This window comes from Bombina bombina, chromosome 2 (genome assembly GCF_027579735.1).
Source record: "Bombina bombina isolate aBomBom1 chromosome 2, aBomBom1.pri, whole genome shotgun sequence".
Taxonomy (NCBI): Eukaryota; Metazoa; Chordata; class Amphibia; order Anura; family Bombinatoridae; genus Bombina; species Bombina bombina.
In genome coordinates this window covers 1,347,551,218-1,347,573,116 of record NC_069500.1, presented here as the reverse complement: position 1 = coordinate 1,347,573,116, position 21,899 = coordinate 1,347,551,218, and the positions used below count along the sequence as shown (strand labels likewise).

Genomic DNA, 21,899 nt, shown 5'->3' with positions numbered 1-21,899 from the left:
TTTCCCTGCCACTAAATTCGGTAACAATATATGAAGAGCTGTAGGGCCCCATCATGCTAAAAAAAAAATCATCCCCTTCCCTAGCACATTATTGATTTTTCTCAAAAGCTCTTAAATTGCTCCATCATTTTAGTCAAACGCTCATTTCAGCTGTACTGGATGCTGGCATTTCTTCCTTGTGTTTAAACAATTGCTCCATTCGCTGGGTGCCTAAACTGTGACGCCTTGTTATTACTGTGTGGTAACCGCTTTACACGGTGCACCTTAATCGGGGATCACTCTCTTATCTGATCCGAGCCTCTCTTTGAGAACACTGAATGCTCTATTCCACAGTGAATGGGTTTGTTAGAGACTTGAGATACAAACTTTCAATAAGATATATATCTTTTTTCATATATAAATTTAACTTAAAGGGACACAAACCCCAATTTTGTTTCTTTCATTATTCAGATAGAGCAGGCAATTTTAAGCAACTTTCTAATTTACTCCTATTATACATTTTTCTTCGTTCTCTTGCTATCTTTATTTGAAAAGGCAGGAATGTAAGCATTAGGGGCCAGCCCATTTTTGGTTCAGCACTAGGGTGGGTATTAACTAGGAAAGGATGTGGAACAAGAGAGTTCCACTAGAAGTGTGCAAACCCAGCACTCTATGCCCAGACTAATGGCGAGATGGTCCAGTTTTAAATTAAAATATAACTTTTATTCATGTTGCTTAAAACAATACAGGGAGTGCAGAATTATTAGGCAAATTAGTATTTTGACCACATCATCCTCTTTATGCATGTTGTCTTACTCCAAGCTGTATAGGCTCGAAAGCCTACTACCAATTAAGCATATTAGGTGATGTGCATCTCTGTAATGAGAAGGGGTGTGGTCTAATGACATCAACACCCTATATCAGGTGTGCATAATTATTAGGCAACTTCCTTTCCTTTGGCAAAATGGGTCAAAAGAAGGACTTGACAGGCTCAGAAAAGTAAAAAATAGTGAGATATCTTGCAGAGGGATGCAGCACTCATAAAATTGCAAAGCTTCTGAAGCGTGATCATCGAACAATCAAGTGTTTCATTCAAAATAGTCAACAGGGTCGCAAGAAGCGTGTGGAAAAACCAAGGGGCAAAATAACTGCTCATGAACTGAGAAAAGTCAAGCGTGCAGCTGCCATGATGCCACTTGCCACCAGTTTGGCCATATTTCAGAGCTGCAACATCACTGGAGTGCCCAAAAGCACAAGGTGTGCAATACTCAGAGACATGGCCAAGGTAAGAAAGGCTGAAAGACGACCACCACTGAACAAGACACACAAGCTGAAACGTCAAGACTGGGCCAAGAAATATCTCAAGACTGATTTTTCTAAGGTTTTATGGACTGATGACATGAGAGTGAGTCTTGATGGGCCAGATGGATGGGCCCGTGGCTGGATTGGTAAAGGGCAGAGAGTACCAGTCCGACTCAGACGCCAGCAAGGTGGAGGTGGAGTACTGGTTTGGGCTGGTATCATCAAAGATGAGCTTGTGGGGCCTTTTCGGGTTGAGGATGGAGTCAAGCTCAACTCCCAGTCCTACTGCCAGTTTCTGGAAGACACCTTCTTCAAGCAGTGGTACAGGAAGAAGTCTGCATCCTTCAAGAAAAACATGATTTTCATGCAGGACAATGCTCCATCACACGCGTCCAAGTACTCCACAGCGTGGCTGGCAAGAAAGGGTATAAAAGAAGAAAATCTAATGACATGGCCTCCTTGTTCACCTGATCTGAACCCCATTGAGAACCTGTGGTCCATCATCAAATGTGAGATTTACAAGGAGGGAAAACAGTATACCTCTCTGAACAGTGTCTGGGAGGCTGTGGTTGCTGCTGCACGCAATGTTGATGGTGAACAGATCAAAACACTGACAGAATCCATGGATGGCAGGCTTTTGAGTGTCCTTGCAAAGAAAGATGGCTATATTGGTCACTGATTTGTTTTTGTTTTGTTTTTGAATGTCAGAAATGTATATTTGTGAATGTTGAGATGTTATATTGGCTTCACTGGTAAAAATAAATAATTGAAATGGGTATATATTTGTTTTTTGTTAAGTTGCCTAATAATTATGCACAGTAATAGTCACCTGCACACACAGATATCCCCCTAAAATAGCTATAACTAAAAACAAACTAAAAAATACTTCCAAAACTATTCAGCTTTGATATTAATGAGTTTTTTGGGTTCATTGAGAACATGGTTGTTGTTCAATAATAAAATTAATCCTCAAAAATACAACTTGCCTAATAATTCTGCACTCCCTGTAGACATACATACGCACACCATTAAAAATCGATCTGTGAGATAAATTCCATTGTATACATGGAGTGGTGATTATAATAATAAGAAGAATACTGCCTAGTATATATAGTCTTTATGATCACCACTGGTGGATAGTCAAATGAATAAACTAATACCCTAGAATGAGAAAGATTGGAAGATCACTTCTCACTTGTGTCTATTGAACCTATTGCAAAGGTGACCATAATATTCAGCTTCCGAGGGGGAGAAAAAGAGTGTGCAACTACATAACATAGATAGTGTGGAGAAGTAACAATGCTGGTCGACACATTAGCTCATTATCAGTGCCAAGAGCACCACGATGAGTGAATAATGTTAGTGTTATGCTTATACACGTGTTTATGTAACTTGCATTGTATTAGCCGCCAGTAAATATTATGTTATGCAAGGATCTCTTCATGGAGAATACATTTTATATATTGTAGTGTTATTGTGCCAATTACAGACTTGTTACAGAGTGGAGCTTTGTGATTTAGTTTGTAAGCTAACAAATAGGCAGGTGATTTGTTACTACCACTCTTCAAATCACAGAGTTGCTATTCGTGGTTAGAATAGTATGGGTACATTTCAGTTTAGTTTAATTGAAAGTAAGTCATGGTTACCATTCTATATTAGTGATTAGATCGAATCGTAGGTATAGTTACTGCAAGTTAAGATTTCTAGAGCAGCTGTGTATATTTCTTATTGCTCAAATAGCCCATTGTATATACAATGCATAGTTGCTCAGCTCGTATCTTGCAATAATAGTTTGAAAATGTGATCACGTATTCGGTTTGAGTTAAACTAAATAAGTACTATCATACCCCTCTATACATGCAAACCGTTCACATATACGGCGTGTGATTGTATCAATTTATGTACTCTCTGTGTAACTGATTCTAGTTTGTATCGTTCAGGTGCATACTTTTCTATAATATTTACAATGAGCTGAGTTGTTAGTTCTGTATATCATAATGTACCTATGTTAATAAAATACTAAAATACTAATCACCAATGGGAATACCCGCCGTCTGTTGTACCATGCCGTACCCAGATTATAAATAGAGCGTTACACTATTTTTGGAATATAAACGGCTAATGTTCATCGGCGCTAGATATATCTATTATTTGAACTGAGCTGAATAATAGTGGTCCTCAGAGTGATAAGTTAGATATGTAAGTTAACTGTGTAGATTTATACTGTAAATCTCATCCTCTACAAGGGCTAGATCATAGCTATTGCCATCTAAAATTATGGCCAACGGTTCTAAATGTTTTTAAATGATTAGGGTAAAGTTTGTTGGAATAAATCTCAACAAATCTCGTACCGCGCTGATTTTCTCCCTAGGGTGGGTAGTGCCTGCTGATTGGTGGCTAACTGTAATTGCTGTATAGCAGTGATTCTAAATGTAGGTGTAATCAGGTGCTAAGCACTGTTAATTTATTTTCAAATATGTAAAGAAAAAAAGAATACAGACAAAATCTCTTTCGTTATTTTGTTTTACTCCTATGAATGTTATAAGGAGTTTGTTAAAGGGATATTAAGACCTTGTTTCTATTTCATTTCTCCAACATTGGTGTGTCCGGTCCACGGCGTCATCCTTACTTGTGGGAATTATCTCTTCCCCAACAGGAAATGGCAAAGAGTCCCAGCAAAGCTGGCCATATAGTCCCTCCTAGGCTCCGCCCACCCCAGTCATTCTCTTTGCCGTTGCACAGGCAACATCTCCACGGAGATGGTTAAGAGTATGTGGTGTTTAGTTGTAGTTTTTTATTCTTCTATCAAGGAACTGGGAAGAGGATTATCTGAGTCGTCAGACATTCCATCCGGGGGAGTGGGAACTCCACCCAGAGATTTTTGCCCAATTGACTCAATTATGGGGCATTCCAGACATGGATCTGATGGCGTCTCGTCAGAACTTCAAGGTTCCTTGCTACGGGTCCAGATCCAGGGATCCCAAGGCGACTCTAGTGGATGCACTAGTAGCGCCTTGGACCTTCAACCTAGCTTATGTGTTTCCACCGTTTCCTCTCATTCCCAGGCTGGTAGCCAGGATCAAACAGGAGAGGGCCTCGGTGATCTTGATAGCCCCTGCGTGGCCACGCAGGACTTGGTATGCAGACCTGGTGAATATGTCATCGGTTCCACCATGGAAGCTACCTTTGAGACGGGACCTTCTTGTTCAGGGTCCATTCGAACATCCAAATCTGGTCTCCCTCCAGCTGACGGCTTGGAGATTGAACGCTTGATTCTATCAAAGCGTGAGTTTTCAGATTCTGTGATTGATACTCTGGTTCAGGCCAGAAAACTGGTAACTAGAAAGATTTACCATAAGATATGGAAAATATATATCTGCTGGTGTGAATCCAAGGGATTACCTTGGAATAAGATAAAAATTCCTAAGATTCTTTCCTTTCTGCAAGAAGGTTTGGATAAAGGATTATCTGCGAGTTCTCTAAAGGGACAGATTTCTGCTTTATCTGTCTTACTACACAAACGACTGGCAGCTATGCCAGATGTTCAAGCATTTGTTCAGGCTCTGGTTAGGATCAAGCCTGTTTACAGACCTTTGACTCCTCCCTGGAGTTTAAATTTAGTTCTTTCAGTTCTTCAAGGGGTTCCGTTTGAACCCCTACATTCCATAGATATTAAGTTGTAATCTTGGAAAGTTTTGTTTTTGGTTGCTATTTCTTCTGCTAGAAGAGTTTCAGAGTTATCTGCTCTGCAGTGTGCTCCACCCTATCTGGTGTTCCATGCAGATAAGGTGGTTTTGCGTACTAAGCCTGGTTTTCTTCCAAAGGTTGTTTCTGACAAAAATATTAACCAGGAGATAGTTGTACCTTCTTTGTGTCCGAATCCAGTTTCAAAGAAGGAACGTTTGTTACACAATTTGGACGTATTCCGTGCTCTAAAATTCTATTTAGAAGCTACAAAAGATTTCAGACAAACATCTTCTCTGTTTGTCGTCTATTCTGGTAAAAGGAGAGGTCAAAAAGCGACTTCTACCTCTCTTTCCTTTTGGCTTAAAAGCATCATCCGATTGGCTTACGAGACTGCCGGACGGCAGCCTCCTGAAAGAATCACAGCTCACTCCACTAGGGCTGTGGCTTCCACATGGGCCTTCAAGAACGAGGCTTCTGTTGATCAGATATGTAAGGCAGCGACTTGGTCTTCACTGCACACTTTTGCCAAATTTTACAAATTTGATACTTTTGCTTATTCGGAGGCTATTTTTGGGAGAAAGGTTTTGTAAGCCGTGGTGCCTTCCGTTTAGGTAACCTTATTTGCTCCCTCCCTTCATCCGTGTCCTAAAGCTTTGGTATTGGTTCCCACAAGTAAGGATGACGCCGTGGACCGGACACACCAATGTTGGAGAAAACAGAATTTATGCTTACCTGATAAATTACTTTCTCCAACGGTGTGTCCGGTCCACGGCCCGCCCTGGTTTTTTAATCAGGTCTGATGAATTATTTTCTCTAACTACAGTCACCACGGTACCATATGGTTTCTCCTATATTTTTCCTCCTGTCCGTCGGTCGAATGACTGGGGTGGGCGGAGCCTAGGAGGGACTATATGGCCAGCTTTGCTGGGACTCTTTGCCATTTCCTGTTGGGGAAGAGATAATTCCCACAAGTAAGGATGACGCCGTGGACCGGACACACCGTTGGAGAAAGTAATTTATCAGGTAAGCATAAATTGTTTTTTCTCCTTTTCGTTTAATTTAATTCTGGAATTTGAGACTCCAGACATAACACTGCTATATTATATAGTCATTGGTTGCGCAGTTTAGTGGCTCCTTTATAACTGTACCTCATTGACCTCAGAAGAAACCTAGATTGCAACATAGCTGTGCCTGTAATGGACGCTGTTAGGAACTCTTTATTCTTATTTTTGGTTATTTTTTTTTCTATTTTTTTAAAGGGACATTAAATACTTTGAGATGGTAATATAAAATGACAAATCGTATGTGTATATATATATATATATATATATATATATATATATATATATATATATATATAAAACAAAAGCCTCTGCAATATAATTTCATTATTTACTTTGTCCGCTTTTCCTGTAATTCTATTCTAAAATTATGAGCTTTTCAGTTCCTGTTAGAAATGGAAGTGCAGAACACTGTTATATTCCACACAGCCATTGGCTTCACACTCTAGTGACCTATTTATAACTGCCCCTAATTGGCCGCAGCAGAAAAGGGAAGCTAAGTTACAACATTGTTTTATAGACACTAAAACTTTACACTTATTTTGTCAATATTTAAACAGCTAATGAAACTTTAAAAAATACATCTTCATATTATTCTCAGACTAATCTTTTCTTTGAATGCATCATTCTATATAGCATTTATTTAGTGTTTAATGTCCCTTTAATTAATCAGGCCTTCTGATTTCTTCAGCCTAATTAGTAGTTTGGTTTATCCTGTTTATGCCCCCTCGGGGGTTTTTAAGCCACAACAATTATTAAGCATCTATCTGCGATTGATAGGAACTTACAGAAGAATGTGTTCTTCTATATGTGAGCTAATGAATGCTGGTATTACAAGTTGACAGCATGGGAAGCATTGTGCTCACGAGAGAGCACTTCCATAGGCTCCAATGGGAGCCTCATTCTCATGCTGTGAGACGTGGCATGAGAACTAGTGCAGCGAAAGTGGGTAAGTCGCGCAGCGATGGCATAAAAATGTAAATATATATGTATATAAGAATATGCATATATATTTACTGGGAACACACAGTGCCCATAGACCGCAATGTAAAGGCACTTTTCAGTGCCGTTTTACCCGCCAACTTTAGCCCCAAAAAAACTGCCTGGTACCGTTATTTTATTAAAAAATAACAATGCTACAATTTTTATTTTTTAATAAAATACACACCACTGTGTTTTGGGGGCATTTGGAGCACATTTATATCTCTGGTTAATTTTATGTCACTTGCAATAAATTAGCACTTCACTTGTAATCTATTTTAATTGTGTTTTATTCTTAATTGTTGATCTTCATAGTTTTTTTTTTTTTTTTTTACATGATCATTGGGGTACACAAGTTAGACTTCACATTGTAAGTTGATAGTGGAGCAGGGCCTTGCTCCAAAGCGCTTACCATCTTCATATTGTGTTTGATATTTTAACCATTTATGCATGTTTGTATTTTCCATTTAAAAACAATGTTATGTTCCCATATTTGAAATGACTTTATCCTTCCCTTGCAGACTGGCGAGATCCTGAGTTGATGAAAGATATTGAGGAAGCTACAGGAATAGATCTCGGGTCCACAAAATGTAAAGCTAAAGGAAAGGGATCAAAAAGGAAAGGGAAGAAAAAGTACCCAAACCTCACAGACCTCAAACAGAAAGCCAACACATCCCGCTCACGGCTGGAGAAAAAAGTGTTTAACACGTAAGATGTACAGATTGTAATTTATAATGAATGGTCAGTGCACTGTCTCATTGCAGTGAGAATCAGACCTGCTGATATGTAAATAAACTAAAATAAGCATTTTACCTTGATGCCGGCATCCTGAATGTATTTAGTCAAGACTCTGACAGGCAGTTTCCTATTTTGAGTGTGAATATCTCAAATCCTTCTATTAGTTCTTGGTGTAGTAACACAATGTCGACCGCAAGCTTCCTTCTGTTTTTGGGTTCAAATCATCCCCACAATCCATATTTTTCTTAATATTCTTTACAGAACTACAACATGTTTTTTGCCTTCAACAGTCAAAAATTTGACCGGCATTTCTTTAACGACAAGCCACTTTGTTTACCCATCAGTTAAAACATATGTATTTGTTATTTTACATACAACTGGGAAAAGGGAGTTACATCCACAAATCTAGTGGATGTCAAAACGTGACAAGGCTGCACTCTGGTTCAAAAAGTAAATAAGTGTTTATTATATATATATATACCCCTTGACATACCATCATACCTAAATAAAAAATGCTGAAAAACAAAAATGTAAACACAAATCCAGGCCTGGAATATAAATAAAACACAGAGGTTAACATAAGAGTTTAGCAAGTAAATGAGCACATAAGTGTACAACACATGCTCTACCTAAACTCAAAACTGTTAAATCGCAACAGTTCATGCAGTCCAAACAAAGTATTGAAAAAGCCAAATTGTTGGCGAAACATGTTAGGGCTTAGGGATCTGTAATGCGGGTTAGCATTTTTTAATTAGCGAGGAGACTCAGGCTTTATTATATTCAGACCGAGGGGATTTGTAAATAAAAATTTAAACACGCAGCGAATGTTGGCGCGTGTTGTTAACCTCCGACTACATCCCCTTGAGTAATCTAATATATTTAAACAGTCTTTTGATAGAGTGTGAAGGATGGGGCTTTAATATATATCTTAGCATCATGTTCAATACAATTTGTAACCTAATCGTTTAATCGCCTTTCTTATGAAGGAGGAATTATATATACAGAACAGTTACTATAAGTCGTATTAAGTTTGCAGTGCTGGGAACAGGCTAATTTCTAGCAGCCGTTCAGAGCACCTTGTATATAGCTGGAATAAGTTGATATATGTAAGCCTGATACGCCGCGGATGCGGGCATGTATCTTAAGGACTAATACATTACTATTGTTACTGAGTGCCCAAGCACATTATCTGATATATAGTTAAAAAGTGTCTAGTTCAGTATTTGTTATTTAACAACTTTTATAATCCATAAGTATATTAAATACAACAAGAAACACTACAGTATACAGTGGGGCAAAAAAAGTATTTAGTCAGCCACCAATTGTGCAAGTTATCCCACTTAAGAAGATGAGAGAAGCCTGTAATTTTCGTCATAGGTATACCTCAACTATGAGAGACAAAATGTGGAAACAAATCCAGACAATCACATTGTCTGATTTGGAAAGAATTTATTTGCATATTATGGTGGAAAATAAGTATTTTGTCACCTACAAACAAGCAAGATTTCTGGCTCTCACAGACCTGTATCTTCTTTAAGAGGCTCCTCTGTCCTCCACTCATTACCTGTATTAATGGCACCTGTTTGAACTTGTTATCAGTATAAAAGACACCTATCCACAACCTCAAACAAAATTGTAGACCTGCACCAGGCTGGGAAGACTGAATCTGCAATAGGCAAGCAGCTTGGTGTGAAGAAATCAACTGTGGGAGCAATAATTAGAAAATGGAAGACATACAAGACCACTGATAATCTCCCTCGATCTGGGGCTCCACGTAAGATCTCACCCCGTGGGGTCAAAATGATCACAAGAACGGTGAGCAAACATCCCAGAACCACACGGGGGGACCTAGTGAATGACCTGCAGAGAGCTGGGACCAACGTAACAAAGGCTACCATCAGTAACACACTACACCGCCAGGGACTCAGATCCTGCAGTGCCAGGCGTGTCCCCCTGCTTAAGCCAGTACATGTCCGGGCCCATCTGAAGTATGCTAGAGAGCATTTGGATGATCCAGAAGCAGATTGGGAGAATGTCATATGGTCAGATGAAACCAAAGTAGAACTGTTTGGTAGAAACACAACTCATCGTGTTTGGAGAGTTGCAACCAAAGAACACCATACCTACTGTGAAGCATGGGGGTGATAACATCATGCTTTGGGGCTGTTTCTCTGAAAAGGGAACAGGACGACTGATCCATGTACATGAAAGAATGAATGGGGCCATGTATCGTGGGATTTTGAGTGCAAACCTCCTTCCATCAGCAAGAACATTGAAGATGAAACGTGGCTGGGTCTTTCAGCATGACAATGATCCCAAACACACCGCCCGGGCAATGAAGGAGTGGCTTCGTAAGAAGCATTTCAAGGTCCTGGAGTGGCCTAGCCAGTCTCCAGATCTCAACCCCATAGAAAACCTTTGGAGGGAGTTGAACGTCCGTGTTGCCCAGCGACAGCCCCAAAACATCACTGCTCTAGAGGAGATCTGCATGCAGGAATGGGCCAACATACCAGCAACAGTGTGTGACAACCTTGTGAAGACTTACAGAAAACGTTTGACCTCTGTCGTTGCCAACAAAGGATATATAACAAAGTATTGTGATGACCTTTTGATATTGACCAAATACTTATTTTCCACCATAATTTGCAAATAAATTCTTTCCAAATCAGACAATGTGATTGTCTGGATTTGTTTCCACATTTTGTCTTTCATAGTTGAGGTATACCTATGATGAAAATTGCAGGCCTCTCTCATCTTCTTAAGTGGGAGAACTTGCACAATTGGTGGCTGACTAAATACTTTTTTGCCCCACTGTATGTCAAGCTGTTGCTGAAAAAAGATACATTGTAGATCTGTGCAAACCAAAAAAATCAAGGACATTTAAGGGCCTACAAAATATCAAACCACAACTTTTTTATAACCAAGCCTTCACCCTATCAGTAGCATTATAACTTACATGGCCTGATACACTCCTCAGTGTTTTTAAGCTGTGTGAAAGTTGAATTAATATTTTGAATACCCAATTAAAAGTTATATTTTAATCTTCCACATCTCCGTTGTTCAACATGATATTTTTGCTCTTTAATTTAAAAGCCTAAGAGGAATGAGAGTGCTACACAAGTGTACTATTTTGTCAGTCTAGTGCTGATTTTTTCACGTTGTTGTTAATTGGTACATAGCACCCCTGCCAGCAAAGAAACTTTATAAAAGACAAAACAAAGGGGCGCCTCATGTGTAGTATCATCAAATAAGCATAAAGCCACAGAAAAAAGCCAAATGGGTACTCACAAGGCTCTGGAGCACACCTATGTGCTTGTAGGGACATGCTGCAGACTTTATCAGATGTGACAGCTCACCCACAGAGGATATCAGTCATTAACTTTAGTAGGAAAATAAAACCCAGGAAAAGCACCAAATTGTGCAGATCACAAAGGATATGGTGTTTGACTTAGCACAAAGAAAGATTGGGTACTCACATATTAGATGAGCACACTTATGTGCTAGTAGGAGCAAGCTGGCATATTATGGTAAGGTGTGTCAGCTCACCACCAAGGGACTTTTCCTTAGGATGCAATATCCAAAAGTGGCAGACTTCTGTGTGTTGGGTTCCACTCCAAGCAGGTGCAGGCAGGTAAAATCACAAGAGTATTTTTTAAAAATTAAAAAGTTCTATTTATTAAAAACAAATTAAAATACATATACAAAGGAGTACCCATTTGGCTTTTTTTCTGTGGCTTTATGCTTATTTGATGATACTACACATGAGGCGCCCGTTTGTTTTGTCTTTTATATAGCATCTCTGGACCATTGTTGGTGAGGAGGAGGCTGCCATCGTTGGGAAGAAAGATACACTTCTTAATCTGGAATTGAACTTTCCTTTAACATGCCAAATTGTTGGCAATTCTAATTGTATTTACATGCTTATATATCATTGAGGTTATCACTAGCTATGTATTAGTGCTCACCCTTTTGTTGTGTAGAGCAAAGAAACTTTATCTGCCAACCATATTATTAAAAAGCAGAATTTAGCTATAAATGATAGGTGTTCCTTGTTTATATTATATAGTAGTGCCATTAGTACCCCCTTCTTCTCTTCAAAGTATTGAATAAATTAACGCTATTATGGCATTACAATGTTGAAGAGTTCCTTGAACTGAAACAGAGTTGCCAAAAGAAAAGTGAAGCACATGGTGTATCAACACGCTCCACCATTAGGACATTACAAAGGCAAACATATGTCGATACTTGCTGCTTATAATCCAGAGTCCGGATAAGGAATCCCTTTTTAAATACCTTTGCGGTTACCAGATTAAGGTCAAACCGCTGCAAATTGTGTTGTGTCATGCGGATCCTCCCATACAGATACGGATCCTCGCTTACCATTTACAGCAACGCTAGAATTTGGGATACCTCTGGAAAGCAGCCATTCACAGCCTGGAAAAAAATCACAGGTTACGGATCACCAAACATTATGCGTTTTACCCCTCCCCTTACTTGGGCTGGCACTGGGGCTTCGTCAGATGCTGGTTGGCGCTGGAGACCGGCTTTTTAAATTAGCTCAGATTGACTCCTCCTCTTTCTTTCTCATTTCCCTAAACAAAGGGATACCGGCGTCTTAATTACATAGGTTAGGAGACAGATCGCTCCTAACAACTTCAATACAGCATATTTACAGGAACATTCATCATAATATAAAACAAAAAGAATAAATTTATTTATATGTTCACAGTAAACAAAACAATATCGTCATGGCTTTAAAACTCTGTTATCTACATGAATACCCTTGTTATTCAGAATTCTTAAAAGGGCACTTCTAAATAAGTACAGGCAAAAACCTGACCCCTTTTAAAGAGACATACTGTGATATCCCTTTAAGTCAGACTCCACCTTCTTGCATCACAACACTATTTCAGGCAATACCTAACACTTATCATTGTCTGATTATTGAAGTTTATGACACTGTTGTGGATCTCTGAACCTTTTCTCAAGCCGTATTGCTTGGCCAGAATCTACTAAGTATTTGTGCTCTTACTTGGCACTTATTATCGTTAATATCCAATATGTGAATATATTCTCTAAGTCTCTATGTTGCCTTTTGACCGCAACATATAATTATCTCCACCTGCCGACTCTTACTTTTCCGGAACCTGACCTGCTTCGGGGAACTCTCACAGTTCATTGAACTGCTAAGCAGGATTACAAACTACCGATCTTCTTACTCACAGAACCTCGCTACTGATTCACCACGCACACCTATTCATCTGGAACTGATCATCGTGTAACTGTAACATTCGTTGCTCCTCTGAACCGCAAGTATTGTTACTACTAAGCCGCTACTGAGTTGCTGTTGTATTTTCCACAGACTGTGTTCTATGCTTACGTTCTCTGTGATTTGTTATATGAACGCTGAGTCTTTACTTACCTCTCTCACTGGGCGTCAGTTTGGCCTATTGCTTAATACTTTGCAGACGTTAACAGATCTACAGCAGCTATATACTTACCATCTGATATTAAACTATAACCATGTTTACTACTATAAGTTTACATTGGATAATATAATTTAAACATTGCAGTCACCAATACTTAAAACTCTTATAAATCTGCTTTAATGATTTACTACCAGATGTATAATCATTGTATCTGGCAATATCTATTACAGCAACAAAACTTATATACCAACCAAATATATTTAGTGAATCCTAACAAGTACATATTGTTCATACCAGATCTTAAAATTCCTTTAAACAAGAACTAGTTAGGCCTAGGTGAATACCAAGCCGTTCAATTAAGTGCATATTAATAAAGGCCAACAGGGATAGTATATCTTATGGCCTAAAGCTATAGAAAGCAGGAATACTCAATTCTTTCATTAAGTTCTGTTGGTGCAGCTGTCTGTAGCTATAAATCCAACGGGATTCATGTTGTAACAATAATTTGTCAACATCCCCTTCCCTTCTATGTTGTTGGATGTGCTCTATACCAGTTATCTTCAAAATAGTAAAATCTGAATTATGGCATTTCTCAAAGTGTCTTGTACTTTTCCTTTAATGTTGTTCCTATGGTCTCTTACTTTGTCCTTCAAGTCCCTCTTTGTTTTACCCACATAATATTTTGGGCACGAGCAGTGTAACAAATAGATTACTCCTATAGTTGTGCAGGTAATCCATTCCCTTATTTCATATTGCTTGCTCGAGCTTGTCCTAAATCTATTTGTTTTCTGTATAAATCTGCAGTACACAAAATGGCCACAAGGGCTACAGCCTACCCACCTTTGCCTCTCTCCTAAGGCTAAGGGCTCTACGGGCAGTCATAAATGGATAGTCCCCTATATACTCTTTTAAATCAACATCTGCTGTTAAAATATGCCAATATTTTTTAAGAATCTCCCTGATTTGGTTCTAGTGTGAGTTATATATCATGATAAGACGGGCTTTACCATAACTCTTACATTGCTTCTTCTCATACAGCAGATCGCGTCTAGGGCTTTACCTGGCCTTAATCCAAGCCCTTTTGACACTGCATTTGGAATACTTTTAAGGAATCTGTGTGACATTTCAGTGGCCTGTGTTTCAAAGTCAGATTCACTAGAACAGTTCATTTTCAAATGTAGGAACTGTCCTACCGGAATCCCTGTTTTAAGGCTGTCAGGGTGATGGCTGTCTGCATGAAGCAGGCTATTTGTGGCTGTCGGTTTTTATGACTACCCCTTCTTTCCAAATCCAGGAAATTGGCTTCACAATCACTCACTGTACTTGTTAAAAAGATGTTATAACCATTATCCCTATTAAGGGTATCTATGAATGACATTAGCAAATCCCTGCTACCATTCCAAAATAACAGCACATTATCCACATAACGGATCCAGAGTGCCACATGTGCCTCCACCAAGGTATCAAAGCCAGAGAAAACTTCCTGGCTTCCCAAAAGCCTAGATGGAGACAAGCATAAGAGGGTATTCTCATTGACCTCCAAACCATCTAACTTCTCCAGAACATATGATGTATCTTGGACATAGGAGGGCAGGGAGCTCAGAAAAGGTCTCATAAAAAAAAATCAACATATCTACTGGCTCCCTAGGGCCTCCTATGCCCGAGATTATGGGCCTTCCGGGTGGTTTCATCATATCTTTATGCAGTTTGAGATTGCAATAAAAATTGGGATTATACAAACTGTAACATTTATGACCTCAGCTTTTTCAGACATTTCGCTGAGTATCAAGTTCCTGAGGTTGTCGCCCTTATGGGTGTAGGGCAAGTTAAAATGAGATTATGGGAAAGAGGTGTTAGTATTCAAGAGAGTGAGGAAAGAGGGAGGGAGAAAAAGAGAGAGGGGAGAGGGAGAGAAGAGAAGGAGAAGAGGAGAGAGGAGAGGGAAGAAAGAGAAAAAAAAAAAAAGGGGAGGGAGAAGGGAGGGAGAGGGAAGAGAGGAAAGGGAGAGGGTGTAGGGGAGAGGGAAGAGGGGATAAGAGGGAATGTAGTCTGGTAAGAGGTGGGAGGGGAGTCAGTAGGCAAGGGTTGCCTTATGTCAGTTGTCGTAAGCTGATTTCTATTAGTTCGGCAGGTGTCTTTCTTACGTTGCTTTATAGTCCCTTACCTGCCCAAGTCAGGGCCATCATCTCATGAGTAGTAAGTTTACCAATCCTAAGGTAGTGATATCTTTCAAGGTTTAGTAAGTCCCCTACCCTGACTCTCCATTCTGACAGTCTTGGTGTCCGGGTTGTTTTCCAGTGCCTAGGGATCAGGTCTTTTGCGCCGTTCAGCATGAGCAGAAACAGTAGATATTTGTGTTCGCCCGCTATTTTGGGGAGATTGTGGTAGATCAGGTATGAGGGTTTCGGTGGAATGATTAATCCCAGAATTCTGCCCATGTCTCCCAGCACCTCCTCCCAGTAGGAAACTACGTATGGACAGCTCCACCAGATGTGGAGAAGAGTTCCCTCTCCTCCACATCCTCTCCAGCACCCCCATTTGCGTGGGGGTAGATTTTCTGTAGTCTGTGGGGAGTGAGGTACCATCTGCTAAGCAATTTATAGTGGGCCTCCTGCAGTTTCATGGATATGGATGCTCTCCTAGCTCTCCCGAAGATCTTAAGCCAGTCACCGTATTCTATCTCCTGTCCCAACTCATCTTGCCAAGCTAATGTGTAGCTCGGAAGGGTGATTCCTTCCCTTGATATAAGGAGTTTGTAGATCCTTGAAATGAGGTGGGTTGGTGTTTGTGGCATCACACAAAGGATCTCTAATGGTGATCTATTCCTAGTTAGTGCCGTCTTATCTTTGTGTGTGTCAAAGTAGTGTTTTATCTGAGTCGTCCTAAACCATGAGGTGAAAATGTCTGGGGCCCACTCAACCAACTCCGCCTGGGTTTTGAGCTTCCCCTGGTGCAGAATATTAGTTATAGAGATCTCCCGCAGTGTGTAGTGTGTTCCCACAGTATGCGGGACGCTCTCGATTCCCAAATCCGGGTTTTCCCGTATGGGTGTGTTTGGTGAGTGTAGTGACGATAGCTGTGGGCCTACTCTAATTAGTCTGTCCCATGTTGAAAACACTTCCGACAGTAAGGGGAACTGCGGTATTACGGGTGGGCGATTTTTAGCTGAGACCCAGGCCTGTGCTCCTGTATTGCTGCGCTTCATAATATCATTATCTATCTGCACCCATGCTTTATTACATAGGTTCTGACTCCACTCCACCAATCTTTGCAAAGATATGGCTCGTTGGTATTCCCTCAATAGAGGTACACCCAGCCCCCCCCTGTCTCTGGGCAGATAGGTAGTTTGCTTTTTAATTCTGGGCTTTAGCCCATTCCAAATGTAGGACTCGACGGCTGACTGTATTTGCTGGATGAATGGTGTCGTTGGGGTAATCGGTACTGTTTGCATGACGTATAATACCCTTGGGAGGATGTTCATTTTAACTACATTCGTTCGCCCCATCCACAAGATGGTTTTATTTTTCCAGTTATTTAGGTCTTTAATAACATCGTCCCGAATGAGTTTATAGTTGATCTCCGCGATTTCATGTATGTCAGGAGAGATAAGAATCCCCAGATATTTGATAGTATGCTGTGCTATCTTTATAGGGCACTCTGTCAAATGGGGGCCAAAAGTCGCTGCTGGTTCTGTGATATTCAGTACCTCTGATTTCTGAGGGTTCAAGAGGAAGTTTGAGACCTCGCCGAAGGCAGAGAACTCCAACAGGGCCTCCCTCAGTGAATTGGGGGAGTCCGATAGTGTACATAGAGAGCTTATGCTCTGTCCCTGCAATCGCGAAACCCTTTATGCGAGTATTCGTTCTGATTTTGCTCGCCAAAACTTCAATGGTGAGGGCAAATAAGAGCGGCGATAGGGGGCAGCCCTGCCTGGTCCCGTTTCTGATATCAAAAGTCTTTGAGAGCGTTCCGTTGACTCTGATTTTGGCGTTTGGTTTCGAGTATAAGGACATAACCATATTTATAAAGTTATTCCCAAACCCGAACCTCCTCAGCGTTTGGCGAATGAAAAGCCAATTCACCCGGTCAAACGCTTTTTCAGCATCCGTTGTGACCAGGGCGAGTGGCTGATGGTGAACTTGGGCATACGTAATCATTTGCAGAATTTTCAGGGTATTGTCTCTCGCCTCGCGGGCTGGAACAAATCCTACTTGGTCAGTTGAGATCAATGTTGGCAGTAGCCTATTGAGGCGGTTGGCTATGACCCTGGCAAGGATTTTCACGTCCGAGTTCAAAAGTGAGATCGGACGATAGCTTTCCGGTTTGTCATGCGGTTTGCCAGGTTTAGGAATTACTGTAATATATGCTTCTAGCATAGCGCTTGGTAGGCTTGGGGAGTTTGATAGGGCCTGGAACATCCTTGATAACTCTGGGGCTAGGATGTCAACATATTTTTTATAATACTTAAGGCCGAAGCCGTCTGGTCCTGGGCTTTTTCCCGTAGGAAGATCTTTAATTGCTTGTTTAATCTCTATAAGAGAGACAGGGGAGTCCAAAATTTCTTTGTCATCCTCTGTGATTTTGCGGAGCTCAGCCTTTTCAAGGTACTCTACTATTTTCGCCTCTTCCCGTTCCCTCCCTGCTAGATTCTCAGCTTCGTTATTTGACTGTTTTATGTTATACAACGATTGATAATACTTTCTGAAGGTGTCCGCTATTGAGTTTGCGTCTGTTTTAATATTCCCTTCCTCGTCTGACATCTGGTGGACATGGGATTTGAGTTTTTTACGTGCTAGTGCCCTTGCTAATAATTTCCCAGCCTTGTCTCCTTGCTCATAGTACAATTGCCTTAATTTTAGAGCTTGCTTCTGGTATTCTTCTTGCAGGAATTTAACCAGCCCCTCTCTAGCTATGATCAGTGTTCTTGTGAGTGTATCATCTATCGGCTGCTCTTTGTGGTTAAGTTCTGCCTTCTCTACCTGTGACAGTAGAGTTTTATATCTCTCCTGTCTTGCTTTCTTAAGTCTTGCTGCCCTGCTAATGAGTATTCCTCTGATGGTGCATTTGTGTGCTTCCCAAATCGTTGTGTCTGGTATATGGTTGTCTGCATTAAGGTGGAAGTATTCGATGATGGCCTTATTTAACTCTGCACTAAATAGTGGGTCGTCTAAAAGAGTGTCATCTAACTTCCATATATAGGGCGTGATTGGGACAGTGGGCCACAGGATAGAGCACCCCACGGGCGCGTGGTCCGACCAGGTAATTGAGTGGATGTTGCTGCTTTTAGTGATAGTAAGGCCTATCGAGTCCGTAAAAAGATAATCAATTCTAGTATACTTTCTGTTAGGGTGTGAGTAGAAAGGATAATTCCTAGCTGAGGGGTGGTGTGTCCTCCATACGTCATGTATGCCTAAATCAGTTAGAGAAGTGATTATACGTTTCAAAGTCTTATGCGGGACGCTTGATATGCCATCTGAAGTGTCCACAAGCGGGACTAAAGATGCATTAAAGTCACCACCAACATACAGGACACCCACCTTTAATTCTAGAATTTTACGGATAACTCTTGGTAAGAAGAGGTGCTGGGAGTGATTCGGGCAGTAGATATTTGCTAAAGTGATAGGTCTATGGTGTAGTAACCCTGTAACTACTAGATACCTGCCGTCCGGGTCTTTGTATGTTTGGATACTCTGGAATGGTGTGTTAGCACTGAAAAGTATTCCCACCCCATTCTTTTTGTGAGGCCCCGAAGCGAAGATAGAGTTAGGGTATCGGTGTGAGTTCCAATGTGGCTCCTGATTTGCTGAGAAGTGCGTCTCTTGCACAAATACTATGTCTGCGCCCATTCTATGCATATCTCTGACAATTATGGAGCGTTTAGAGGGGCTGTTCATACCCTTTACATTAATGGTGATAAGCTCCACTGGTCGTAGGTTGCGCCTCCTCAGCCTTTGCGTCATTTTGTATAGGATTTTGTGTAGGGTATAAGGGGTCTAGTGCAGATGAGATGAGAGGGTAGGGTGGTAGGGGGAAAGGGGGAGAGGGGAGTGAGAGAAAAAAAAAAAAAAACCAAACTTAAAAGGTGAAAGGGGAAAGGTGGAGGGGAGAAAGGGGAGAAAGGGAATAAAGGATAGTTGTAAGTGTGAAGATAAGAGGAGTAGTGTTAGTTAGGGTAAGGAGGGGAAGTGAATCAGTAGGGAGAGGTGAGTCAAATAGTAAAGAGTTAGTAGGGTAAGAGGTTAATTGTCTTCACTGTGAAGACAAGAAGAAGCAATGGTGTGGATTCTCACAATTACTTCAACAAGTCAGGGGGTAATTGTCCCTGTGATTTCGCTGAAAATATGAACTTATGTACATAACTTAGTAAATTAACGTTCTCTAGTTAAACTAAATTTACTGGAGTGTAAGAGAATGAGTGCCAATACAATGCAAACAAGTCATAATATCAATCAAACACAGTGTACACTATTAAGATAAATGAACTGACATATAATTTCTCCTATTGCTTGCTCTTTCCTTTTTGTTGTATAGAATGTGCCTGTCTTACGTTTAAGAGACATGCCTCCCTAATGCTTTGTGTTACTTCCCGGGTATGTACAGTTATTACAATTACATGGTTAACACTATGGAGGCCTCCCGGTTGTATGCCACTAATTGAATTCCCTCTGTCCTATCCAAGGTGACTTGTCCTAATACATAGGGGGGGATGAGGGCGCTGATGTTGGGGTCTCTTTCAAAGTGTCAAGGTGGTAAGCGTGCTCTTATGTTGCTAGTGTGATGTATGTCAGTTCTCTTGAGTGACCCTTAATGTTAAGACTGCTATATTGAGTGTAATTGTCCCACCAGACCGTGTTTAAGTGTTCTACTTGTTAACTTCTAAACTTTAACACAAAATAGTAATACAGTAGGCAAGTATAAATCAAACAGTAATAAATGCACAACAAATAAAACATACGACCTGATAGGCACCTCTGTGTCTTTCGTCTGGTTAGTGTACATAGTGCAATACATTAGTCCTAAGTACTGGCAGTCCTTTCCCTTTCTTTCTCCTTCTCTCCCTCCCCCCCCCCCCCTTTTTCCAAGAGAGGAGAGAAAAAAAAAAGAAGAAAAAAAGACAAAAGTCTATTGCTCTGCAGGTGGGAGATCTTCTCTGGGCTGCCTTCCTGGTGCTCTGCGACTGACTTCACCCATGTCCTGTGGTGGATTAATATGAAGACCTAGTGCTTGATTGAAGCCTGGCAGGTCCTCTATTGTTTTAAGGACATGGGATGTGTTGTTTTTCGTTGCAATTAGGCAGGTAGGGAATCCCCATCTATAAGGGATCTTCTTGTCTTTGAGGACTGCTGTCACAAATCTCATATCTTTTCTTTTCTGGAGCGTTGTTGGGCATATATCTGAGTAAATTTGAATTTCTGTGCCTCTAAAGTTGAGGGGCTGTTGGGTTCTAGCTAGTCTCAATATTTCTTCTTTTTCCTTGAATGACAGCAGCTTCATTATAACGTCCCTTGGGGGAGCTCTGCTTGGCGGTTTGGGCCTAAGGGCCCTGTGTGCTCTTTCAATCTGCACTTCTGGCGCTGAATCATCTCTTTTAAGGTGTTTCACAAATTCTTGAATATAGGTCTGGAGGACAGGGGGATCAACCGTTTCTGGTATACCCCGTAGCCTAAGGTTGTTCCTCCTGCTTCTGTTTTCAAGGTCTTCCACACGGTCCATGAGGACCTGCACTGTGCCGTCTTGGGCCTGAATATAGCTGCTTTGGTGTTGCATATCAGAGCTTAACGTTTCTTGTTTCTCTTCAATTAAAGTGACTCGATGTTTGACTGCTGTGATATCACTTTTTAGTTCCCCAAACATGGTCTTGAAATCCTGCATGGCCACTTTGATGTCATTTTTTGAGGAGAGGTGTCTAATGTCTTCTTTTGTTATGTAGGATGGGGCATTCATCTGCACCTCAGGTTCATGAACCTGCACCTCTGCTGTATGTTTGGTGTTATCCTGCCCTGTGCTACATGTAATAGATCCAGGGTCTGCTGGTGTAAAGTAGTTCTCCATAGCTGAAGACTGTGTGCTTTTCAAAAGCTTGGCAGTTCTTTTACTTGTCATTCTTTATAGCTTCGTAGTGTCCACCCAGGGCCCCTTCCCCTTCAGAGTTCACAGGGGTCTGTGTAGATTGCTTTAAGTATCCTTTTCTGGGTGTAGGGACAATAGTCTGTGAGTCTCCGTTTTATCAACCTGAGTCTGTTCAGCGTTTTTATGCGCCCCTCCACTGTGTATATTAATTCTCTGATGGCGAATGTGGGGTCAAAGTCTGCTTGTTTTCTTTTGCAGCTTAATATTTGCCGTGTTAGATTTTGAGCAGTGCTCTTATGTCAATTTATGTGGGCTTCGATTGAAGTGTCCTGTTCCCCTTCCCAAGGAAGTTATGTGACCTCACTTCGGTAACTTACATGAAGCTGCGGTTATCAGCTTGGCGGTAGCTCCGTGGTCTGGGTAATGCTTTTCGGCTGATAGGCCCAGTTCAACCACGTGGATGCGGCCCGGCGTCTCAGATGGCAATGACGATTGCGCGTATCAGACCGGACCTCCCAGTGTCTACTTGAGCAAGTCCGAACGGGTTATCAGGTCAGTGACCGTGAAGTGGAGACAAATGATCACTTGCTTCAGGTTGTGCGCTCAGTTTTGGGTATGTCTCGAGGCGCTTGCTGGGCCGCAGCTCCGGGTT

At 41.0% G+C, this 21,899-nt stretch overlaps 1 protein-coding gene across 1 annotated transcript in view; it reads left to right on the top strand.

The window, feature by feature from the left end:
* UVSSA (UV stimulated scaffold protein A) overlaps nt 1-21,899 on the top strand; it is a 263,756-nt gene that overhangs the window by 194,096 nt on the left and 47,761 nt on the right. Inside the window, exon 13 of the mRNA XM_053704239.1 lies at nt 7,532-7,718. Within this exon, the coding sequence (XP_053560214.1) occupies nt 7,532-7,718 (187 nt within the window). The remainder of the gene's footprint in view (nt 1-7,531; nt 7,719-21,899) is intronic.